A 22,913-nucleotide genomic window follows, 5' to 3' on the forward strand; every position below is an offset into this window, starting at 1 on the left:
AGTTCAAACGCTTGGTGGAGATGTAGAATGAGTGTACACACAATGCATATATGGCGGTACTGTCTAAAAGTATCTATTTTTGGAAGGAGGTTAGTGTTGTGTTTGGTATAATTATCTTTGCACCATGTTTATCATGAATTCTGTTGTGTCACATTATCATTTGTATTCTTGTTATAATTTGTGTGCCATTCCCTTGAGCGTGCTTCTCTGAGCGTTACAGATTCCTTGGGGACTGGAACCCTGGAGGCGTCGCCTAGAGGAAGGAGTAAGGAAGGCTGTGTTTCTTGTCTGCTCCACTCCTTCGGTATTTCAACCTGGAATAAGCCGTTTTTTTTCCCTACTTACCTGTGGACTCCATCATTACAGTTAGGGCCACTATAGACGTTAAGTTATCTATTTCAGAGATTGTGCTCTTGGATCTTAGAGCCCATAGTGTGTGGACCATGTCAAACGATAACGGGTTTCTACTCTGGCAAGGTCTCTCGGTGACCAAGCTATAAATAGTTTTCCACTGGAAAAGGACAGAACGTCTTACTATGGCCCAATTACAAGTCACTGCAGGAATATTATGGCCACTGAGTGGCTTACTTTTATTAGAACATTGGAATGTTGAGCGCTCCATTAAAGACAATGGAGTGCACCGTGCTTCTATTGGCTAGTAGAAGCCCAGAGAGAAACATTCCAATGCTTTTTCATTTCACACCTGTTGCTGTGAACAAAGGCTCCTCGGAGACCCAGGTGATTTAAACCCCCTTGGACTCAGAGAGGCCTTTGCTGTTACACATTCGAACATTCTACACTCTAGGGGCAGAATGATCTAATAGCCTTAAAGCCCTCCGGAGCGGGCTATACCGGCCATTAAAGGCCCGCTTCCTTGTTAAATGATGTAGCGGGCCTTTAATGGCCGGTAGAGCCCGATACTTCTGGTTCCAAGCCTATAATTTGAATGGGGTGGTGTTTAACACTATTTGGAAGCCGACTGGAGTCTCTCTGTCTACAGGCTTGCCGATGTGGTCCGGCCCAATTTGGCTCTGCGCCATGGTCTCTCCTTACTACACTTTGGTTCTGGAGTTTCTTTCGTTATTTTGACATTTATTGTATTACTAGCTTTCTCCCACATTTTTCAGAGCTTTATTTATTGTCCTTCACTTTCAACTGTAAAATCATGCCTTTTCATACTGAAAGCCCCGAATTACCATCAGGAAACAGTTACACTTTACAATTCTTAATTAAGTCAAAACCAAATGCAGTTTTATAGCTGCAACAATAGTAGAATCACATGGCGTCATCAGCGTCTGGGGGTCCGTTACCCGGATTTTTAAGATTTAAAAAATAAGTGCATACGATTAATATACGTGAAATATCCATTTATTCAACAAGGAGACATACTGAAGAAACACTTGGATCAAACACTTTAGTGCAAAGAAACGATTTGTGAGCTTTTGTAAATAAATTGAGACCCTTTGACCATAGTTGGATTATTAGAATGATTTCTACCATAATCGTCCACAACGCGTCTTCATTAATTTAATGTCTTCATCATCTTATCTGGCAAATCTAGACTAGTCTTAAAAAACACACAACAGGGCAATTTGTTGTTGCCGGTTCTTACCAATAACACCTTTTTTGTTTCCTGAAACAAATAATTTAAGTAAAACCACAGTCTTTACCTCGATACTTAAATACTTTGAGCAAATGTTGATCTCACAGTTCATGAAATGAAATCGGTCCTGCAATACCTGAATAAAAAGAGCTCCTTGGAGCTGGTCATGATACTTTAGTTAATTTCAAGGCAAAGTAGTCAAGAGTAACAACAGCGGCACTGTGCACATTTTTGAGGTAGCCAAGGTCAATTGTACAACTATAGCAAACGCTCAATTCCATAGAGTGCTACACCCCATTAAGGCTATTCTTTGTGGAGGACTTTGTGTGCTCCAATGGTGTACATGTGTTAAAGTTACAAACTAGTGGACTTAAGAGGCAGTGACGAGGAACATGGTGCAGGCAGCTTCATTACTAAAAGACTACCTTGAGGTGATCAGAGGGCAGCCACACACAGTAAAATGTGTTTAGGCAGTCACAATTCACAGAGTACCACCATAAGGAGACACTTTTGTTCACCAAACCCAAATGGTAGTCCCACCCGTAGTCTATAAAAGATACTGGCATTTTTAAATAGTTTAAGCAGATAAAGAGGAGTGACAGGTTACAAGGTCTCCGGAACTTAGGTTTCTGTAGTATATGTGCTGTAAGACAAGGAGGATAATGATGTGAAGTTGCTGCTCCAAGGTCGCCCAGCTCCGGGTCCCTGTGATTCCGCTTGCTGCTGTTCCTTATATTTAATCAGAAGGTTCTTGGCCTCCTCTGCATCTTCTGAAGAGTTTTCGCCATAGGTTTCTTTAAGCCAGAGCCGTAACTGAAAGAGCAAAACAATGTATATAATTAGAAGAAATTCAAATCTACATGTTACTTTACCTTCCGTAATGCTTTGTCTAGTGGATATGCAATCAAACTGCAGATTTCTCAATTTACAAAAACTCTTAGGGGCCAGACTGGATCTGGAGAATTTTTTAGAAGTGCTGCCATGCGCTAAAACGTGGCATCATGCAGCTCCGTGGTGACTCCATATTGCCCTGGAAATCATAGTGGTGAGCCGCATTAAGCGCCACTCCTGTGCACTGATGGCAATTTCTTGTCTTTACCCTTTCCGTTCACAGTCGTGGAGCATGAACAACTGTTGGTAAGAGTGTGCTGAGTAGTACTTTCGGACAATTCTTTTGCATCTTAAACAGAAACAATTCCATAGAACAGGGAGGTGGGAGGGCAATGAGGAATCTTCAGGGTATCCATCAGAAAGAGCATTACTGGAGGGAAGGAACTTGCTTATCTGATGAATACTTCGAACCACAGATTCCTCACCTCAAATAGATGCAAAAGCAGTACCTCCCAAAGGTGGAGGGTCTGTGGAGTGGGCTCAGAACAGAAAGTCTTGCAGAACTGTGAAGGGAGAGTGTCTTTCCCACCGGACATGGCTGTCAAGGCAGTCGTGCTTAACCAATGCCTATATTGCACCCGGACAGTTATCAAGGTCAGGCACCCATAACGCCTATGCAATGGTAATGACCTTACCCTGGACCTACTGAAATGGGCTCACAGACCTTCCGGGGGCTGCTTCATGCCCAGCTCATAGCCAATCTTAATGCAGAGAACCACCTCGACATCCGAGTTTCTGTGCAGCCTTCCCCTTCTCTGCTTTTAAGAACTCCATGAAAAGTTGATCGTCCATGCTATGGTTCTTGGTACAATAAATGTAAAAACTTACAGCCCTCCTAGGGTAAAACCCGATAGAACCTCTCCTCTTCTGAGCGAAAGAGAACAAAGCATGCTGGCCCAACGTGGAAAGGAGTTACGATTTTCTGGAAGGAGGCCGCTTTTGTCCAGAGCAACAATCTGCATGGCAAAAGGGTGGCATAGGATGGTTGCACTGAAAGTGCCTGCAGTTCACTCACACAATGGAGCCGATATAATTGAAAGGAGAAGGACCGTCTTCAAGGCGGAAAGAAGCAGAGGACTGCTATGCATAGGCTCGAAAGGCGTACACAAGAGGAATGTCAAGACCAAGTTAAGATCCTACTGTGGCATCACAAACGGTTTGCAAGAGAACATGTCAAACTTTTCAAAAAACCTCATGACAACAGGCGATTGGACACTAAGCACAGTAAATATAAAAAGGCTGAAGGGCTGAAAAACTTTCATCGTGCCCTCTGTAAGGCTTAGCTAGACTAAAGACAAACAAAAGGATGTCTGACAAAGTTATCTGTAAGGGGTCAGTGTCTTGGGCACCACAAATTTATCCCAGTGTCCGGCATAGATTAATTTAGTAGAGGAGTGTATGGCAGCAAGGATACCATCCACCACTTCAGGCATCAAAGTGAAGGCAGTCAATAGCCGCTGCTCAATCTCCACATACAGAAGTGTAAGCTGCTTAGAATAGGGTGGAGGATCCTGCCCGGCTGCTCAGACATGCGATCCTTTTGAACTGGTAGCCTGATCAGAGGACAGACGCCCATGCTCAGGAGTTCCATGCACCACAATTTCCTGGCCTAGTCTGGAGGCATTATGATGAATGGAGCCTGGTCCTTCTTGATGTCCTTCAAAACTCTGGGCAGGAGAAAATTGTGGCGGGAGGGCATAAAGGAGTCTCTTGTTCCATTCCAGCTGAAATGCGTGTCCCAACTAGTATTCTTCCTGAAACTCACAAACACACAAAATAGTTGACACAGTATGTTCAACTGAGGGGAAAAGATTTAGCCTGGGATCTTCCCTCTGGTCGGAGACACCCTGCATCACCTCAGGAAGTAGGCACCACCCATGATCTGCCAGACGTCTGCTCAGTTCATCTGCTCTGGCATTCAGTGCACCCCTGGCCTGGTGGCTGGGGATAAGGACGTTGTCCTGGTTTTCTAGCATCCTTCAGAAATGCAAAGCCTATTTGCAAAGGACCCAGGACCCCTACACCGCCCGCTTGTTGCAGTATCACACAACAGTGGTGTGGTTCATGAGAACTTGCACCAGCCTGCCCTGATGGACAACAGAAAAGTCTCCAGGTCCAGTTGAATGGCCTGTAGCTCCAGACAGAAGGTTGATGTGGAGCTGGCCCTTTGATCTTCACCGGGTGACTTACCTACCGCGAAAACCAGAAGTTATGCATCCGTGACCACCGTCAGTTCTGGATGGGGAAAGGAGAGGGGCATGCCACAGTACACATTGTGTCTGTGTGAAAAGCAGCCTAGATGCTGGACCCACCAGGGGAGCCTCGATACTGGGTCCACTAGAACTTTAAATTCCACTCCAGGGCTCGCACGTGCCACCTGGCACAGTTGCGAAGGAGGATACACGAGGAGGCTAAGATACCAAGAAGGCTCAGAGTCACCCACATCTGCATCTAGAATCAAGCACGGAACATCAGACAGATAGCCTGAATGTCCCAGACTTGTTGCAGTGGAGGAAAGCCTTGAACTCGCCTATGTCTAGTATTGGCCCAATGAATGGAAGCCTGTTTGATGGAACCAAGAGGGACCTTGTCTAATGATGTTAGGAGTTCCTTCATCGTCCAAAGGTGTTTCACGACTGACTGCGGCATAACTCACCCTCAGCAGGTAGTCATCGAGGTGCTGGAATAAACTTCAGGCCTCACTTTTGGGTACACCCAAGGGGCACTAGTGAGGTCGATGGGGAGCACAGCAAACTGAAAATGGTTCTGGCCCACTAGTTGCAGGTAACACTTGTGGGACTGCAGGACTGGTATATGAAATAAGCGTCCTGCAAGTCCAAGGACATTACTCACCTCCCGGGTCCAGAACAGAAAGGATCACAGCCTGTGAGCATTTTTAATCTGTCCTCCTGGGGTAAGGCGTTTGGGGTCAGAGGCGCAAGATAGGCCTCAGGCCCTTGCACTTTTTCTGGATGAGGAAGTAACAGTCATTGAACCCTGCCTTCCTCGGAGTCCGGTATCCTCTGTATGGCACCCTTGGCAAACAGACAAACCTCATGTAGCATTAGGAACAGATTCTTCCAAAATCCATTCTAGTGCGAGAGGGATATTGGGTGGCGAGGAGAGAATAAGGGAGGGCACAGTTGTTTTTAGCAATTTATAAGACTGGTCTGTCAGTAGGAATGGACAGGAAATCTAGGAGGAAGTGATGGATCCTGCCCCACCCCAACACTGGTTGGGCATGCACCGTTGAGGGCAAACTAAAGTAGTTGGAGTTAGAGGATTGGTGCTCCTACAGTTCTGCCTGCTGTCAGCCAGTTCCAAATCCACGGCCCAGAAAAGATTAGGCTGTTCCATCCCTGGCTAGCAAATCTATCTCTGCCTGTATGCCAGCCCCCGGGAATAGTCCTTACATTTCCAGAACTGATGTGAAAATTGTTTTTCAGGTGTCAATAGCCCCAAGGAACAGGCTGTAGCTCTGCTGTCCGCAAGACCCATTAAAAGGCATATCAGTTAAAAAGGCCTTTACATCGCTGGAGAATCCAGTGGCCCATGTCCAGGCAGGTCTACAAAGGACATCACTAGTAACAAGTACCCTACCAATGCAGTCTGTTATATCCAAGTCTGCGCGAATAACATTATTGGATGTGTAACCTGCTACAAATTCTCCGAGCAACAGAGGCTGGAAAGTCTTCGGGACTGCTAGCAAGATCTCGCTGGCCATGTCTCAAAGGGCACGCATATTTTGACACAATAGACAGGATGTGTTTATGGATCACAGAGCCATGTTGGCAGAAGAAAACATGTTTGTCAAACGCATTAATACTTTACTTTTGAATTCTGTATCTAGAGGATAGGTCGGAAATGAATTAGATTTCAGCATATTGGTTAAGCCCTGTACAATGAAAGTCACTAGAGTAGAGTGCTTGGTGGGAAAATACATGTCACAGAGTGCTGGTCTATGTCACCTGGTCAGCTAACAGTCAGATAAAGAATAGGGTTTCGACCAGGCTGTGCTTTTTTTGTAGTGTGAGATCAGCAAAGCTTAAACATAGATCAGTTTAGGATTAGACATAAGTGTGTCACTGGATCATCCACCCACAACTGTAGTGGTACTGGACTCAGTGTGAGTGACGGAGCAGGACTGCAAGTCTCTCCTAGAGTCAGTTAGGGCCCAGAAGTGGGTCGCAATTGGACAGACTGTGCTGGCAAAGGACCGACCAGAGGTGATCCGACTGGAGGCGGCTCCTGTTCTGTGGGGCTCAATAGCACACCAGAGGAATCTGAAACCACACAGACAATTTACAGCATGACCTCTTTGAAGGACTGGATATGCTGCAGGATTGAAGACTACCTGGGGAACTGAGGGAGTATTGGCACCACCTTAGGAAGTGGAACTACCATCTTGACACCTTATCTTTGCAATCAGAGTGGCAGCATGGGATTGAGTCCCGCTTCACTTTCTTATGCTTGCACTTGAATTTACCTCAAGGTGTTGTGTCGGAAGTGGAGCAGTCACAAGAACGACCACACAACTTGGAGTAGGTTCTGATGGAAGCATGCACTTTACCTCCAGGACTCGAATCGCCATAGCATGCATTAGGATGCATTTGTCACACAAAAGGGCCATTACCAGATCTCAAGCTCTAGAGACGCACTTTCAATTCTGGAGTTTTCAGTGGGGACTTTATTCCCTAGCACACTGGAAACGTTTCAGAGTTAGTGGAAGACCAACACATTTTGGAGAACAGCACCAATTCCATGTCGGAAGGCACAGAAAGAAAGGAACTGATGTCAGCACGTAGGGGCGGTGATTAACCTGTCTGTGAACAGGAAGGGAGGCACTATACCTGTTGCCTATCAAGTGCACTACTACAAAATTCTCTGGATCCAGTCTAGCATCTGGGGGATATTCTAAATGGAGGAATCTGAGGTTCGAAGTATCCATCAGAAAGTCGTATTTATAGAGCTGGATAAACTGCAGAGAGTTAATCTCAAAGTGACTTGCGTTTAATGTAGGAGGAAAATGGACTAGGTGACTTTTTTTTATTTAGACAAGATCATGTGTTACATTAGCGATGCAAACCATTGATGTTTTAAGTATCAAAATGCACAGAAAAGCAGATGAAGTTGCGAGCTAGGCAATAGTAATGTCTTTTTCCAGGCATACTTTTTGTGAAAACATTTCAAACAACTATTATACATTGCCATGAAGTAGTAACATCTACAGTTGTTGAAAGATATTAGTTTTTCTAACCAAACCCCAAAATAGAAGTGTGAATTATTGACACCGGATGGCCGTCTAATACAATGCAGTGGGATCATGCCAATACACTCCAGCCATAACATTCAAGTGTGTACATGTTGTGTTTTAGACCTGTTTTAGATAATGTTTCTAAAAGGACACTCAAAGTCAAAGTCAAATTCCTCGTGGAACGATAACAGCAATAGACTCATATGATGTGTAAGTCTTGGAAGCTCTTTTTAATTTCAACATCTCCTACAAGGGTTTAAATGATTAGTTGTTCTAACTATAGTCACCAATCTTAACAACGAGTTTCACTATGATTATGTACGGTTTGGAAGTGTATGAAGACAGAAAATAAAAGGGATATAATGTTTTAACACCCATCAATCACTAAAACGTGCCTCGGATCACTTCAGGCACCCGAAAGCATTTCTGGGTGATATGCTTCATAACATAGGAGTGAGCCTCAAAGCATTTGAATTGGATGTTTTCTGTATCATCTTTTTCAGTGTTGGCGCCCTAAAAGCAGCAATTTTATCCCAACCACTTCTCTTATTGGTCTGTTCGTGCTACCGAGTAACCACATTAGTAATGTAGTATTTCATTTTCTCTTAAAACTGTTTTTATAGTATTATTGTTATTTAGTTATTATCACTGTGATTTCATTTGCATCATTTCGTACCATTCTTTTTGAAAAATCAATAAAAAACAATTTGAAAAAAACCAAACAGTTTTATAGTTTGGCGAAGAATACCATTAACATTTTTCATTGCTGCCAGTAAAGATTTACTGTTTTACTATTCAAATCCCAAGCTTCTTTATCAGTTAAATTAAACAAGCATTTGCAATGCAATCGGTCTCGCCTTTGGGACCTTTTATGTATTTAGCTATGCAGCACATTAGCCTGGGTGCTGAAAGATCTACTGTTCTTTAACATTGGAGGGGGGTGGGCGAACACCGCCTCACACTCCAGCACTTAGTTTGCCCCAATGCATCATAATAAATGCAGTGCATGATAACACTTTCTTCTGTGTCAGGCTTTAGTTTTTCCACCCTTTTTGGTGCAGCCAGTGCTGTGTATCTCTAGACACATGTTTCAGGATAATTGTCCTTCTTCAGTAGAGATCAACACTTTTTTGGGGGGTGCTGGAGATGCTTCCCTAAGTCTTCTCATGTCTCAAGGTGGAAATGAGCCTTTTTAGGGGCCCACTGGTGCAGGGGTTAACCCTTCTCTGTCCACGGGTCCTTAAAAAAGAAGAGATTGGCACTGAAGCTGGAATTCAAAGAAGTTTATTCACTCATGAGTGAGACCACGTCCCTACAACACCCTCAAGTTTTCCAGGAGGTAGTGTCTTGAATACACAGACCATGGGCCTTATATACTGAGTTTTCTGCACTGGTAAGCATGTAGTTACAAATAGAAGGTACAGGCCTACACAAGAATAACTACCGACAAACATGGGCAAATGGGCAATCATTTAGTCAGCAAAGTGGGAGGGGAAACAGAAAAGCTTACATCAGTAAGACATGATGGACAGTTACATTTTCAAACAGGTGCATTCTAGCAGCTACAGGCCTTTCTGAGCCCAGACATTGCTTGAGCTTATAATAGAAGGAGTTAACTAAAGCTGATGACTCAAGCAGAATAGAAAGGCATGCAACAGTGAAGACGGAAGAATCACATGGCTAACAAAATGGATGCCACAACCAAGATGCTTCAGCTCATGCTAATTATTTTCGATTTCCACATTAGTACCACTTGCTGGGCGCAGGTGCATCAACCAGAGCTTGCCAGCTCATTAGCTCAAGGGAGCCTTTTCAAATAGAAGGGGGGTGGGCGCACACTGCCTCACACTCCAGCACTCAGTTTGCCCTGATGAATCATAATAAATGCAGTGCCTGATAACACTTTCTTCGGTGTCAGGCTTTAGTTTTTCACCATGGAAGGGAAGTAAGCACCAAACTTCGAGACACGCCAGGTATGGGAACACATGGAGAAAAATATTGCCTTTCAGCTGGAAATGCTCTGCTTTTTTAAATATAAAAGCAGGGCCTTTGGTGGTCATATCACTGAAAATACAAGATTTGGAAAAAAATATTATTGTCTACAGGTGCTCGTGGAAGACCATTTCTATGGACTGGAATCTAGAGAATGCTAAAGTGGTTGTGGTATTTTACTGACCTCTGCTGGTCGTTTTCTATCAAGAAAGCTAAATAGAGGCAGTTGCCTGAAAAATTATAAAAAAAGGAAGTCCCTCAGCAGAAAGCAATTCTGGTATTTTACTGACCTCTGCTGGTCGTTTTCTATCAAGACAGTTAAAGAGAGGCAGTTGAACAGAAACAAAAGTCCCTAAACGGAAGCAGACAAGTCCTAGGGCTGATCTCCAGAGCCCACAAAGTAAATACAGATATAAGTATATACTAAAGTATATATACTAAATTATATACTAAAGTACATACAAGAGGTCTCGAATGCTCGACCTATAAACACAGGTACATTACTAGATCTCAATGTTGGAACGAATGCAGGATACTTATAGGCAATTACCATGAACACATTTGAGCAAGCTGTTTCATTTGAGATTATTGTCTACACAAGATGGAGGTGATACATATCTCCTAATTATGTTACCTGAAAATTAATAATCCGTTATTAGGAGGCTTTATCCCTGATTTCGAGTGGCCCGAATTGCAGTGATACAGTGCGGCTGAAAATAACAATAACAGCTGGTATACTTGCACCTAAATCTGCTTATTTTACATTATTGTCCCCTGAAGGTGGACCTCGAATTACGGGTCAGAATCCACACGCAGATTCTCCATTGCTAGGATAAATCTGCTCCCATTTACCAAGTGCTTTAAACAAGTTCTAAAAGTGAGTGGAGGACCTTTTAGGAACCGGGAGAGCATCAGGGGCATGAGAGGCTGTGGGCTGGTATGGGGGCAGTTTCTGCTCCCCCATTCACTAAAGGGGGGGGGGTGAGAGACTGGTGAGAGCCAGGTTATACTTCTAGCTCAATCGACACATGATTTTAGCAGTGTGTGCTTCCATATCAGTAACAAACAGTTGCAACCACAGGGGTCTCTTATGAGTGAGCAGAGCGCACCACGAGGCTCCAATCTGCAGAACACACAATCAACCCCTAAGATTTTTTTTTTGAAAATTCTTTTTATTGGCATTTTATAATATGAGCATACATACATCACTCGTCGTGAAAATGGATACTTTACATTAGCGGGCAAATAGACCGACATCAATATAGAGAGTACGTACGTGTCTTGTTTCGTGTGGAAGTGGTCTGTATGATTACCGAGCATAGCCTGTATAGAAAAACTGGGGAGGAGAACCAAACTGGGGGATGCCATGGAGTTCTGAGTGACTAGTTCTAGGCTGTGTCCCAAGTCTGCCATTGCCCGTTCGGCTATATAGCTGCCAACCATCTAGGGGGGGGTGGGTGCGTGCAAAGTCCGGGAAGAGGAGCCGTGGGGTGTATCAGGTGAGTAGAGGGGGGAACTCAGTCGGCCCGGGGGTGCTGTGGGGGGGCGCTGGGGGGGGTCCCCCGCCACGAAAACTCGGATCGCGGGAGGCGGTGCGGCGTTGGGGGTATTCATGTCGGCTACCAGTGTTGTTGGGGTCTGGGATTGTCGGAATTGGTGTAGTAGGAGCGCCCACTCTAAAGAGATTGGGGTTTTACGGGTACCCTTAGCCTCCTCCTCTCGTATTGCGTCCTCCTCCGCAGCAGCCCATTTAAGAACCGCCCCTACCCAAGCTGCAAGCGGGGGACCAGTAGGGGACCGCCAGTGCATTGCTATACAGCGTTTAGCCAATAGGTGGGCCAGGGAGACGAAGCGCATCGATACCTTGTGTCGTTTTCTCCGCCCTAGGATACCCAGCGCGCATCCCTCCCAGGTAGTCAAATGGGTCAGCCCAGTGAGGTCTCTGAGTGTTGAGTGGATAGAGGTCCAATAGTTCTGGATGCCCGGACAGGTCCAGAACATGTGGAAGAAGGCAGCATCCTGCGCCTGACAACGAGGGCATAGAAATGTAGTGTCGGGGTAAAAACGTTGAAGGCGCGCTGGCGTCAAATAGGCCCTATGGAGAATGTGAAACTGTATATTCTTAAAGCGGGCATTCCTGGATACTTTTTTAGGGAATTCGATTGCTCTGTCCCATTCGCTGTCGTGAAATGGTCGTCCCGTCTCCTCCTCCCATAGGGCTCGGAGATGCACTAGCAGTGGGGGTGTTAGGTTCCCGATTGATTTATACAACCAGGTAATAAGGTGTCGACCCCTTCCCAGTTGTAAGAGTGTGTGTAGGACTGGGTGTGTGGGAGGTTCCCCTTGCGTGAGGTCAGCATATGGCCGAAAGTGGCTGAGGAGTTGGCGGTGAAGCAGGAACTGGCCTGGGGGTAAATCGTATTCCTCCATGAGCTGTCGGTATGGCCTGAGCTGTCCCTCGTCAAATAGCATTTCCGCTTCGACAATGTCCCTCGCCGTCCATTCCCGAAGCAGGCGGGCGTGAAGAATCCGTCATTTCTGGGCCAGCCGACCAGCGGTAACGATGGCGTGTATGGAGGGCAGCGCGGTGCCATGCGATGGATACGTTGCACGCATTTCCGGGCAACGTCCACCTGCAGGGGGTAGGTTCGTGTGGGACGGGAACCCGGCAGAAGCAGGCGTCGCAATTCGGGCAGAGGCACAAGTCCCGTGGTAGTGCTTGTCTCAAGTAGGTATCGCTCCGCCGTCCAATATGAGAGCCATTGGAGCTGCGACGCCAGGAAGTAGGCTTCGAATGAGGGCGCCCCCAGCCCCCCCTGCGTCGTGGGCAGTCTTAGCTTGGCCTACGCGATTCTGTGCCGTCCTTGCCCCCATATCAGAGAGCTGAGGAGCGTATCTAAATCTTTGAAGAAGGAGCGGGGGGGAATCACTGGGAGATTGGTGAAGTAGTACAAAAGCCGCGGGACCAATATCATCTTTGCCAGGGCTACCCGGCCAATCGGGGCCAGCGGTAGACTCCGCCAGAACCCGATGGAGGATCGTATCCCTGCTAGTGCCCTCCGATGATTCCCCTCGAAAATGTCGATTGGGGAGTGATATAGTCGGATCGGGGACCTTCCGTCACCCAGTGCAGTTTCCGGTCACCGATCCAGACCTCCCGAGAGGGGGCGTCCGGGTGGAGGGAATAAACCATCGATTTGTCCCAGTTCACCTTCAACCCCGAGGCCTCCGCAAACTCCGACAGGGCGGTCGCAACGGCGGTGAGATCCGCCGTCACATCCCGTATATATATGAGAAGATCGTCCGCGTACATGGATACACAGTGTGTAATATCCGCTAGTGGAATACCCCAGTTCTGCCCATCCCCACGGAGCCGGATGGCCAAGGGTTCTACCGCCAGTGCGAATAAGAGGGGCGAGAGGGGGCACCCCTGTCGCGTGCCCCGGTGTATCGCGAATTCCGGGGAGATATAGCGACCAAGGCGGATCCGGGACGTAAGATTGGTGTAGAGTAGGCGAGTATAGGCTATGAGTGTGGGGCCGAGACCCGCTCGTCCCAGAACTGAAAAAAGGAATTGCCATGTGAGGGTGTCGAACGCCTTTTCAAGGTCCAAGATCAGACACGCCGCGTGCGGGAAACGATCCCCGATCTGATCCTGAATGTGAAAGAGGCGCCGAATGTTATGAGAGGTATTCCTCCCTGGGACAAAACCACATTGGTCCGGGTGTACTAACGGGCATATGATTTGAGAGTATCTGTCCGCCAAGATTTTTCCCAGGATTTTACAATCAGCTGTGAGCAGCGTGATGGGGCGGTAGGAGGCGAGGAGTTGAGGGTCACGGTCGGGTTTCGGAAATGTCACGATCACCGACGCTCTCATAGAGCCGGGCAGCTCGCCAAGTCTAAGCGCCGAGTCTAATACTGCCGATAGACGAGAGGTCAACTGTGGGGCAAAAGTGGCGTAATATTCAAGTGGGAGCCCGTCAAGGCCAGGGGCTTTGCCGCGGGCCAATGCTCGTATCGCACTTGTAATCTCAGTTGTTTTTATCCGTGTGTCCAACCCCTTCCGATCTGCAGAGGCAATTCGGGGAAGGGGAAGGGGGTCAAGGAAGTGGTCGATGGCCCTAGGATCGAGAGACGTGGGAGCGGTGTAAACTGCCGAGTAATGATGATAAAACGCCTGGAGGATCTCATCCTGAGATTGCACCAGAGTACCCTGGGGGTTTATGATTGCAGTGATAGGCCGAATTTCGGTATCTTGCTTAGCGAGCCATGCTAGGAGTGTGCCCGACCTATCACGTTCCCGATGCATTCGGTTTGCGTAGGCTCGAAAATTGTGACGACGCAAGTCCACGCACGCCACCTGGTATTCTGATTTGGCATGGGCGACCTGAGTTACTGTCGCCACCGATTGATCTGCGGCCTTAGTGGCCGCAGCCAGTTGCTGCTCCGCCCTCTCTAGGGCACGTCCCAGGGTGTGTCGCACCCCGGCTCTGTACCGGATGCATTCTCCCCTGGCCACTACCTTGAAACCATCCCACTCGATCAGGGTGGACGACGCGGTCCCCGCGTTATGTGTAAAGTAGTCTTGGATGCTACGTTGGTGGTCATGTGTAAAGGTCTGGTCTGTGAGACACTCCCGTGAGAGCCGCCACGTTGGAACAGGGGGGTGCGGGGGTCGCCACTGAAGGCCGAGGAAGTGCGCATCATGGTCGGAAACGACCCTACCCAGATAATCCGAGTGACATATCTGCGGAAGAAGCGCCGCCGTGCATAAGAATCGGTCAAGCCGAACTCGTAAATTATGAGGGATGGAGTGAAATGAGTAAATGCGGGCCTGGGGATGGTGCAGCCTCCATGCGTCCGTGAGGGAACAGTGTGCGGCCCACGCTTTAAAGCGGTCTATTTGTCTATAGGTGGGAGAGTGTGGGAGTGGAGGGTGTGAGCGGTCCAGCACCGGGTCCAGGATACAGTTGTAGTCCCCTCCTAATAGCCAAGGCACCTGTGTAAATTGAGCCAACGCGATTGTGAGTCGGTCCCAGAATTTATCCTGGTCGACATTTGGGGCGTATATACTGCCTAAGAGGACAGCCCTCCCGTCTAAGAGACCCTCTAGCAAGACGTATCTGCCTTCGTCGTCCACCACCCGCCTTAGTTCCCTAAAGGGGATTCCCGGGCGAATCCATATCAGTGCCCTTCTGGCAAATGAGGAGTAGGTCGTGGCGCAGATAAGTCCGCGCCATTTTACTCGCAGTTTGCCGACTTCGGTTGCATTAAGGTGGGTTTCTTGTAAGCAGAGGATAGATGCCTTCTGTCGTTTCGCGTAGGCATATATCGCGTAGCGCTTACGTGGGGTATGTAAACCTCGTGTGTTGAGTGGGAGTATATTAATGTCTGCGCTAGTTGTCAATCGTGCCATAGATGGTCGGTTCTGTGTGGGGGCGGGGTGTGATGCCCCTTAGAGAGATCGCATAATAGACCCTCAGGGACGTGCTGCGTTGGAGGGGGGCAGGCGGACTGGAAGCCTGGGAAAGGGGTGTGTTGTGGTGTGAAACTCCATGGCGAAGTGGGACATAGGCAAACCGGGGTGTGAACAACATATGGGGATGCGGGAAACTGTCCCAATACTGGGGACTCATCGTGTGGGTGACGATGTGTCCAAACTACCTCCCGTAACACTATAGGGGGAGAACTGCTTTATGTGATAGGGGGTGGCGATGTGCTAGTGCGAGGCCACACGCTGAGTGGGCATGTAGTAGAATCACAGTGTATCAGGAGCTGAGTGACTGTCTTTGTGGGTGCAATATCATGGGTGTTAGGTGTGCGTCACATAGAAGGATACCAAGAGTCCGTATGTCTGAGTTGCCTCAGGATTGAGGAGAGGAGGCCGATCCATCCAATAGTCCATCTGCTGTTTGCGGAGTGGCGCAGGGGGGTGCCGCTCGGTCCGCCCCTGAGATGGTGCTGTCGCTGTCGTTGTCGCCATCGGATGAGAACAGGTGTGGAGGATGATCTATAGAGTCTGAAGGTTGTGTGGTGCGTAGGTCAATCACCGCTTGTAGAACCTCTCGTCTCTCTCGCATAATCTGTTCGAGATCCGGCGAGTCGTGGGTGCCTTGCACCGATCGGGACTCGATGTTACGGAGCTTCTTGGGTCGCTTCCGGGCGTGGAAAGTTTTGAGAGGGGAGCTCCTCTGGGGGAGAGGATCGGATGCCCGCGAGCAGTGTTGGTCTGTCCAATCTTGCGCGGCCTCCGCAGATGCGAAGAAGAGGGAGGATCCTTTATAGATAATCTTGAGGCGGGCCGGGAAGAGCAACGCGTATTGGATCTTATTGTCCCGTAGCCTCCGCTTTACGTCCAGAAAGGAAGATCTCTGTTGTTGCACCGCTCGAGCATAGTCCGAGAAGATCATAATGTGGTTGTTTTCCAGTCGCAACGGTGCAGCTAGTCGCGCCGCTCGAAGCACCGCATCTCTATCCCGGAAATGCAGGAACTTAGCGAGGAATGGTCGAGGAGACGTGCCCGGCGGGGGCTTTCGGGCCGGCACACGGTGAGCCCGTTCTATGGAAAAGAATGGGGAGCGGTCTGCAGGCGGGGTAAATGATTTCAGCAACGTGTCCATGTAGGCAATGGGGTCGGCGCCCTCGATTCCCTCCGGTAGCCCCAGCACTCGGATATTGCAGCGTCTCGAGCGGCCCTCCAAATCCTGCGCGTGTTCTTCCACCGCAGTTAGACGAGTAAGGACCCTCTGGAGCGTCTGTTGTTGCTCTTCTAATATGGTTTGTATTTCCGTAAGTGTCCGCTCCTCCGTACGTACCCGATCCGCCAGCTTCCGGTGGTCATCGCGAAGGAGATTTACATCCGTCGCCAGGGTACCAAGCCGTTCTTCCATGGACAGACGGGATAGTTCAATGGCGTCGAGGACCTTATCCAACTTGTCCGAGATCGATAAGTCTGTGGAGGCCACCGTGCTGGGGGACCACGTCGAGGTCCGAGGCATGTTCTCCGGGGCTGTCTCCGGGATCACCGGATGCTGCGCGGGTTTTGACCTCCCCATTGTGATTCCACGTGGTCCGGGCGAGTCGGCAGCGTCCGCCGGGTCGTAGTAGCCCCAGCGACGCAAGGAATCCACGGAAGGGCGGAGGGCGCAGCCGCGTCGTCTCCCGGATGAAGTCGCTCAGGAATGCCGCTGCCCGAGCCGGTCCACCAAGGTCCTCTTCGTGAACCGAGCACAGGAATCGTCCGCACCAGCCACCAGGCACTAGACTCAGGGTGCTCCTAATACCAGTCCACCCCCCCACGGGGTCTCCACCGACGGCTGGTGCCACTGGGGATCCTCTGCAGCCGCCCCAAGGTCAAGGGGGGGAGCGGAAGCACCGACCCCGTGGCCCCCGTGCAAGCCCAAGTCCCTCCTAGGGCCTACCGTCGAGGCGAGGCCATCCACGTCTCGCGGCAGGTAGGTGGTCAGCAGGTCTGGCAAGGGTACAGCAGTTCCCGCGGGTTACGCCCAGAAGGCCGTCACCCCGGCAGGTCCAAGGAGCAAGGCCTCACCGGCTGTGTTGAGAGGGATGCGATGTCCCGCAGGCGGCCATGTTAGGGTCAGGCAAGCGCTGGTCGGGTCGATTGAGTGCCTCCAGGTCCTGCCATCCACATCCAGATCCAGCTCCCTCTTAGCCTCCTGCAGCGCCAGTCATACGGAGTACCTTGGGTGCATAGGGGCCGCCCAGGGGTCCGACTCCAGGTCTCGGCGGGCTCAGCAGTCACAAAATGGCGGGTGCGTCCGGGCCAGCAATGCCCCTCCGCTCTCCGGTGCTCCGCGTCCCCCTCCGGGGGTCTGCCTCCCGCCCACACCTTCCGAGTGTCAGCGCGATCAGGGCGAGACGCGCTGTCAGTTTCTCCGGCTCCTCTCACGGCAGCTCCCGCATCTCACAGATGCGCTCCGCCACCATCTTGCGGCTCGGGGTGCGGCGCTGGCGGCAGTTGCCGGACCATGTCTCGTCCGGAGGGTTAAGGATGTGCCCAGGTGTCCGCCGTCTCCCCCGCTGTGATGCTGCCACTTTCCGATGCCTCGTGCATCGATCTGCTCCCACTGGTATACTCCGTAGAGCTGTCGAGAGGCGCCCAGACGCGGAGCCTCAGCAAAGCCTGACCGCCATCGTGGCTCGCTTAGCCACACCCCCCAATCAACCCCTAAGATAATGGGGAAAGCAAACTAACTGCACGTAATGACAAAGTTTCTTACCTTTATGGTGGATACTCTATCTGACTGCATATGCCTCACCTTTTAAATATTCCCCAGATGCTTTTCATAGAAGTGCTCCCTAGTGCTACTAGATGAAAGCATTTAGCCCTACATTGGCATTGTTCCGTCCGGGTACTGATGGAGCGTGGCCACATAGAAGTACCCCACCTGCACAAGTAAGTACTACCCCTGCACATTGACGTTAGTTTCTTGTTTGATTCTTTCTGTGCCCTTGGATGCAGAGCACAAAACAATTGGGGGTACGTGTGAGAAGATCTCCAATTTGGGACCTTTTTAGATGGTAAGAAGAAACCACTCCATAGAAATGACAGGTGGAAAGGTAATGAGGAATCTGTAGTTAGAATATTCACCACATAGAGCATTATCAAAGGTCAACTTGTTCTTATTATGGATTCTTCCAACTTCAGATCCTCACCCTAGAATAGATACAAAAGCAATACCCTCTGAAAGTGGAGGATCTGCATAGTGGGCTTAGACCAAAAAACAAATTGCAGGATCGAACGGGTTCCATCAGACACCAGGCTATCAGGGTAGTAGAGCTTGTGCAAAAAGGCCCACATCGTGGCTAGATAGATGTCAAGGACAGGCAATACATGCGCCAACAGAGGGGGCAGCCTTGACCTGGTGGAATGTGCCCTTAAGTCCTTCTAGAGGCTGCTTTTTGGCCAATGCGTAGCAGTTCTTGTTGCAAGACAGTCCTTTTCTGCACCGCCTCACGTTTCTTTATTCGAGAGACTGTCCACCGTTATACTCTTTTGTGTGTTTTATGCAAAACCTTAAAGTTATTGGAGCCGATGGAGTATCTCCTCCTCGTTTGTGGGGTGAGGTGAGGCAAAAAAAGTTGAGAGGGTGATTTATTGCCCAGTGTGAAAAGGAGAGTTAAGCACACAGGGGTAACCCTATAACCCAAGGAACCTGGGCCTCATCAATATATATGAACAATGGTTCCGAAAGGAAAGCAATTACTTACAGTGAAATACATCAATTTAACACAACACACAGCATTAGTTGATCCAGCAAATAATTAATATTAAACAATGAATAATAATTCAAAAGAACACAAAAATTTATTTTTTGATTTTCAAATGAATTTCAAATCATTTATCAACTTCTTTAGATATGAGCACAAATGAAAAAGGCTGTATATACAATAATATTTGCAAAAAAGCGACGCAGTGACAAAGTGAATAAGGTGACTAGGTGTGATAGTGAAAATGTGAATAATTACAATGTATGTACATGAATATCAATAAAATACACAAAAAGATTTTGCAGAATTTTTTGCAAAAAAGTCCTCAGCTGAATTATGGATAGATAATAGACCTTGTAAGGCACAAGTCCTAACTTTTCTGTATATACAAGGAATTCCAATTGGTACGGGACTGTCGAACCGTCAACGTTTCGACCCTATATCAACCAGTTGTTGTATACAGTCATATCGGGTCTTCTTCAGGACACAGGAGGTGTATAACAGCCTAATTGTAGGTGATAGGACACCAGTATGACGTAGTTGCCACTTGATTTCAATCAGAAGGGACTACCAGTGTCGTAGTAGATCTAGATTCGTGTTCGTTTAGTTATTTAATCTTTTCATCTCTTTCCATTCTGATTATCGAGACATGTTGTGCATCGCTGACTTCAGGGTAGATACTTTACGTATAGTGCTGCAGGGGGCACAGTCATCAGGATACAAATTCAACTGATGGTTTCGGCTTGTTTTTCGTAGTCAAGGGGAGTCCGTCTGATGCACGCTGCCAGCCCGGACGATGCACAACATGTCTCGATAATCAGAATGGAAAGAGATGAAAAGATTAAATAACTAAACAAAGACGAATCTAGATCTACTACGACACTGGTAGTCCCTTCTGATTGAAATCAAGTGGCAACTACGTCATACTGGTGTCCTATCACCTACAATTAGGCTGTTATACACCTCCTGTGTCCTGAAGAAGACCCGATATGACTGTATACAACAACTGGTTGATATAGGGTCGAAACGTTGACGGTTCCACAGTCCCGTACCAATTGGAATTCCTTGTATATACAGAAAAGTTAGGACTTGTGCCTTACAAGGTCTATTATCTATCCACAATTCAGCTGAGGACTTTTTTGCAAGAAATTCTGCAAAATCTTTTTGTGTATTTTATTGATATTCATGTACATACATTGTAATTATTCACATTTTCACTATCACACCTAGTCACCTTATTCACTTTGTCACTGCGTCGCTTTTTTGCAAATATTATTGTATATACAGCCTTTTTCATTTGTGCTCATATCTAAAGAAGTTGATAAATGATTTGAAATTCATATGAAAATCAAAAAATAAATTTTTGTGTTCTTTTGAATTATTATTCATTGTTTAATATTAATTATTTGCTGGATCAACTAATGCTGTGTGTTGTGTTAAATTGATTTATTTCACTGTAAGTAATTGCTTTCCCTTCGGAACCATTGTTCATATATATCAGTGTGAAAAGGAGTCATGACTTTTGGCAAGAAGGTCACCCTGGCCCTTAACACCAGTTTGCCTGAAAAAAAGGTGGTGAAGAGTGGTTGCACGGAGAGGGCCTGGAGCTCACTCATGCAACGAGCTGAAGTGATCACAACACGGAAGACAGTCTTTAGGGTCACAAGATGCAACAAGCTGCTGTGTATTGCCTCAACGGGAGTACACATGAGAAATCTAAGGACCACATTAAGGTTCTATTGTGGCATCACAAACTCTCTGACAAAGACAAAGCAAAAAACAAAATATCTGACAGTTAGACTTGCAAAGGGTCTGACTACAAACCAGGCCACTTATTTGTGCTGTATACTTCATTGAAGGACACCCGGCAGTTAGCAAACCTGGCAGCTAGCATGACATCCACAACTTTGGTTAGCAACTCAAATGCAATCAACTGCCATTGCTCAATCATCACACACAGAGGTGGAGATTGCACAGGTTCGGGTGTAGAACTCTGTCCTGCCGCTGTGCGAGAATCCTTCCTAAGTATTAGCCTGATCAGAGGGAAACCTGTACATGCTCTGAAAGTCTAGATATCATACTCTCCTGGCCAAACCGGAGCCACTGGAATGACATGGACCTGGTTGTTCCTGATTAACTTCACAACTCTAGGCAGGAGAGGCAGAGGGGCAATACAGAAGAAACATGCTTCACTCCAACTGACGTGTGTCTCCTAGAGCAAACCTTCGCTGGAACTCCAAAGCACAAACGTTTGGACACATTTGCTCATCCTGAACAGCAGTGACGAGATCTAGGCAGGGTTCTCCCCATTGTTGGAAGACACCCTTTGCTGCCCCGGGGTGCAGCTGCTATTCATTTTTCACAAGCTACAGCTGCCTGAGCTTGTCTGCCTTGATTCAAGGATCACACCAGGTGGTTCACAATCCGAGAGACTTCCTGACATTCCAGCGACCTCCAAAGTTATAAACCTCCTGGCAAAGGAACCAGGACTCCACTCTGCTTGTGGGCCCACCACTTGGCAATGGTATTGTCCATGAGAACCAGTACCAGCCTCCCCTTGGTGGACGGTAGAGAGGCCTTCAACGCCAGACAAATAGATCACAACTCCAACAGACTGATATGGAGCTGGGTTTCCACCAGAGACCAGTCCTCTCATTTCCATTTAGAAGTTAGTGGAGAAGAAACCGGTGCAGAGTCTGGAGTTCGAATGAAATTCAGCACCGGAGTTGGTGCAGAACCCGAGGCGGGTTTGAGGGGCACAGATAATGCACAGGACAGATCCGTCTGCTGTACCTGAACTGGAGGGCTCTGCAAATCCTTGTGACTCAAAGGCATGGCAGAGAGAACCGCAACAGTGCCAAAAATGTGCAGCATAGCGTCCCTAAAGCCTAGACCTGCTGAGGCATTACTAATGGCCCAAGAAATTTAGGGCGCAACAGGACACCCTCCTGACCTCTTTGGACATAGAGTGGTGGGATTGTGTCTAGTCAGTTTTAACTTTTTATGCTTTTTTTTGGATTTTGATTTGGACTTACTGGGCGACCTCCACCAACCTCAAGCGCAGGAACGAGTTCACATCTTCAGCTTGGAGAAGGACTTAAGAAAAGTTTGTGATTTCTTTCGATGTTCGGTGACATACAGCTTTACGCCACCGTCCCGGATCGCCTTCAAGTGCATGAGGGAACACTCTTCACATGATTTGGAGTCCTGCCAAAACCAGAACGCCAGAGGCAGACTACGTGCGGGTCCACCACCAATATCTGCATCTGGCAATCATGGCATGGCTTCAACCCTGTAGTCTTTGGTGAAAAGGGGTGGGAGCTCCACATTTGCATTCAAAGGCGCAGAAAGAAAGAAATGGATGTCAGTGTGCAAGTGGGGTGCTTATTGTGGTGCTACTCCGTCACTTCCGGGGTGGAACACGGTCAAAGTGGAGCCACACAACACCACCTAGGGGCGCATGGTAGCACTGCTTTGAAACTTCCACATACAGTGTGGCATTAGAGGAATATTCTAAAGGAATCTGCAAGTATCCATCAGAAGGGGGCTACTTCGAGCCAACCGTGATGGTTGAGGTCGTTTCCCATTGGTGTCCTGGGCCTGTCCTACTATGGCTCTGCAAACCTGGTCGGGTACAACTCTTTTCTCACATGGCTCTGAGGTTAGCGAAGGAGAACAGTCACAGGTTTCTCAGAAAGGTAGAGTGGGGTGCACAAGCTCAGAACAAAAAAAATCTACCTATAGACACAATAACTTCAATGTCCAGCCCAGTGCTTATTTTAATAAAAGAAAGAACCTGGTTATGAATTCCCCTGTGGTGTTCCACCCGCCGCGTTCCCTACTGTTAATCGCATCTGGGAGAACTCTTGATGGCTGATACCCCGCCAGTAGTTGGGGTAAAAGCTTGAATTAGGTTCAGGTGCAGTCTTGAGTTTCCTA

The 22,913-nt window shown here is 48.0% G+C and overlaps 1 protein-coding gene across 1 annotated transcript in view; it reads right to left on the reverse strand.

The window, feature by feature from the left end:
* Positions 1 to 1,352: 1,352 nt before the first annotated feature.
* DUSP22 (dual specificity phosphatase 22) overlaps positions 1,353 to 22,913 on the reverse strand; it is a 377,647-nt gene continuing 356,086 nt past the window's right edge. The window contains exon 7 of the mRNA XM_085607156.1: positions 1,353 to 2,416. Within this exon, the coding sequence (XP_085463282.1) occupies positions 2,225 to 2,416 (192 nt within the window). The 3' untranslated portion in view covers positions 1,353 to 2,224. The remainder of the gene's footprint in view (positions 2,417 to 22,913) is intronic.

Source organism: Triturus cristatus, chromosome 5_2 (assembly GCF_964204655.1).
Source record: "Triturus cristatus chromosome 5_2, aTriCri1.1, whole genome shotgun sequence".
Lineage (NCBI taxonomy): Eukaryota > Metazoa > Chordata > Amphibia > Caudata > Salamandridae > Triturus > Triturus cristatus.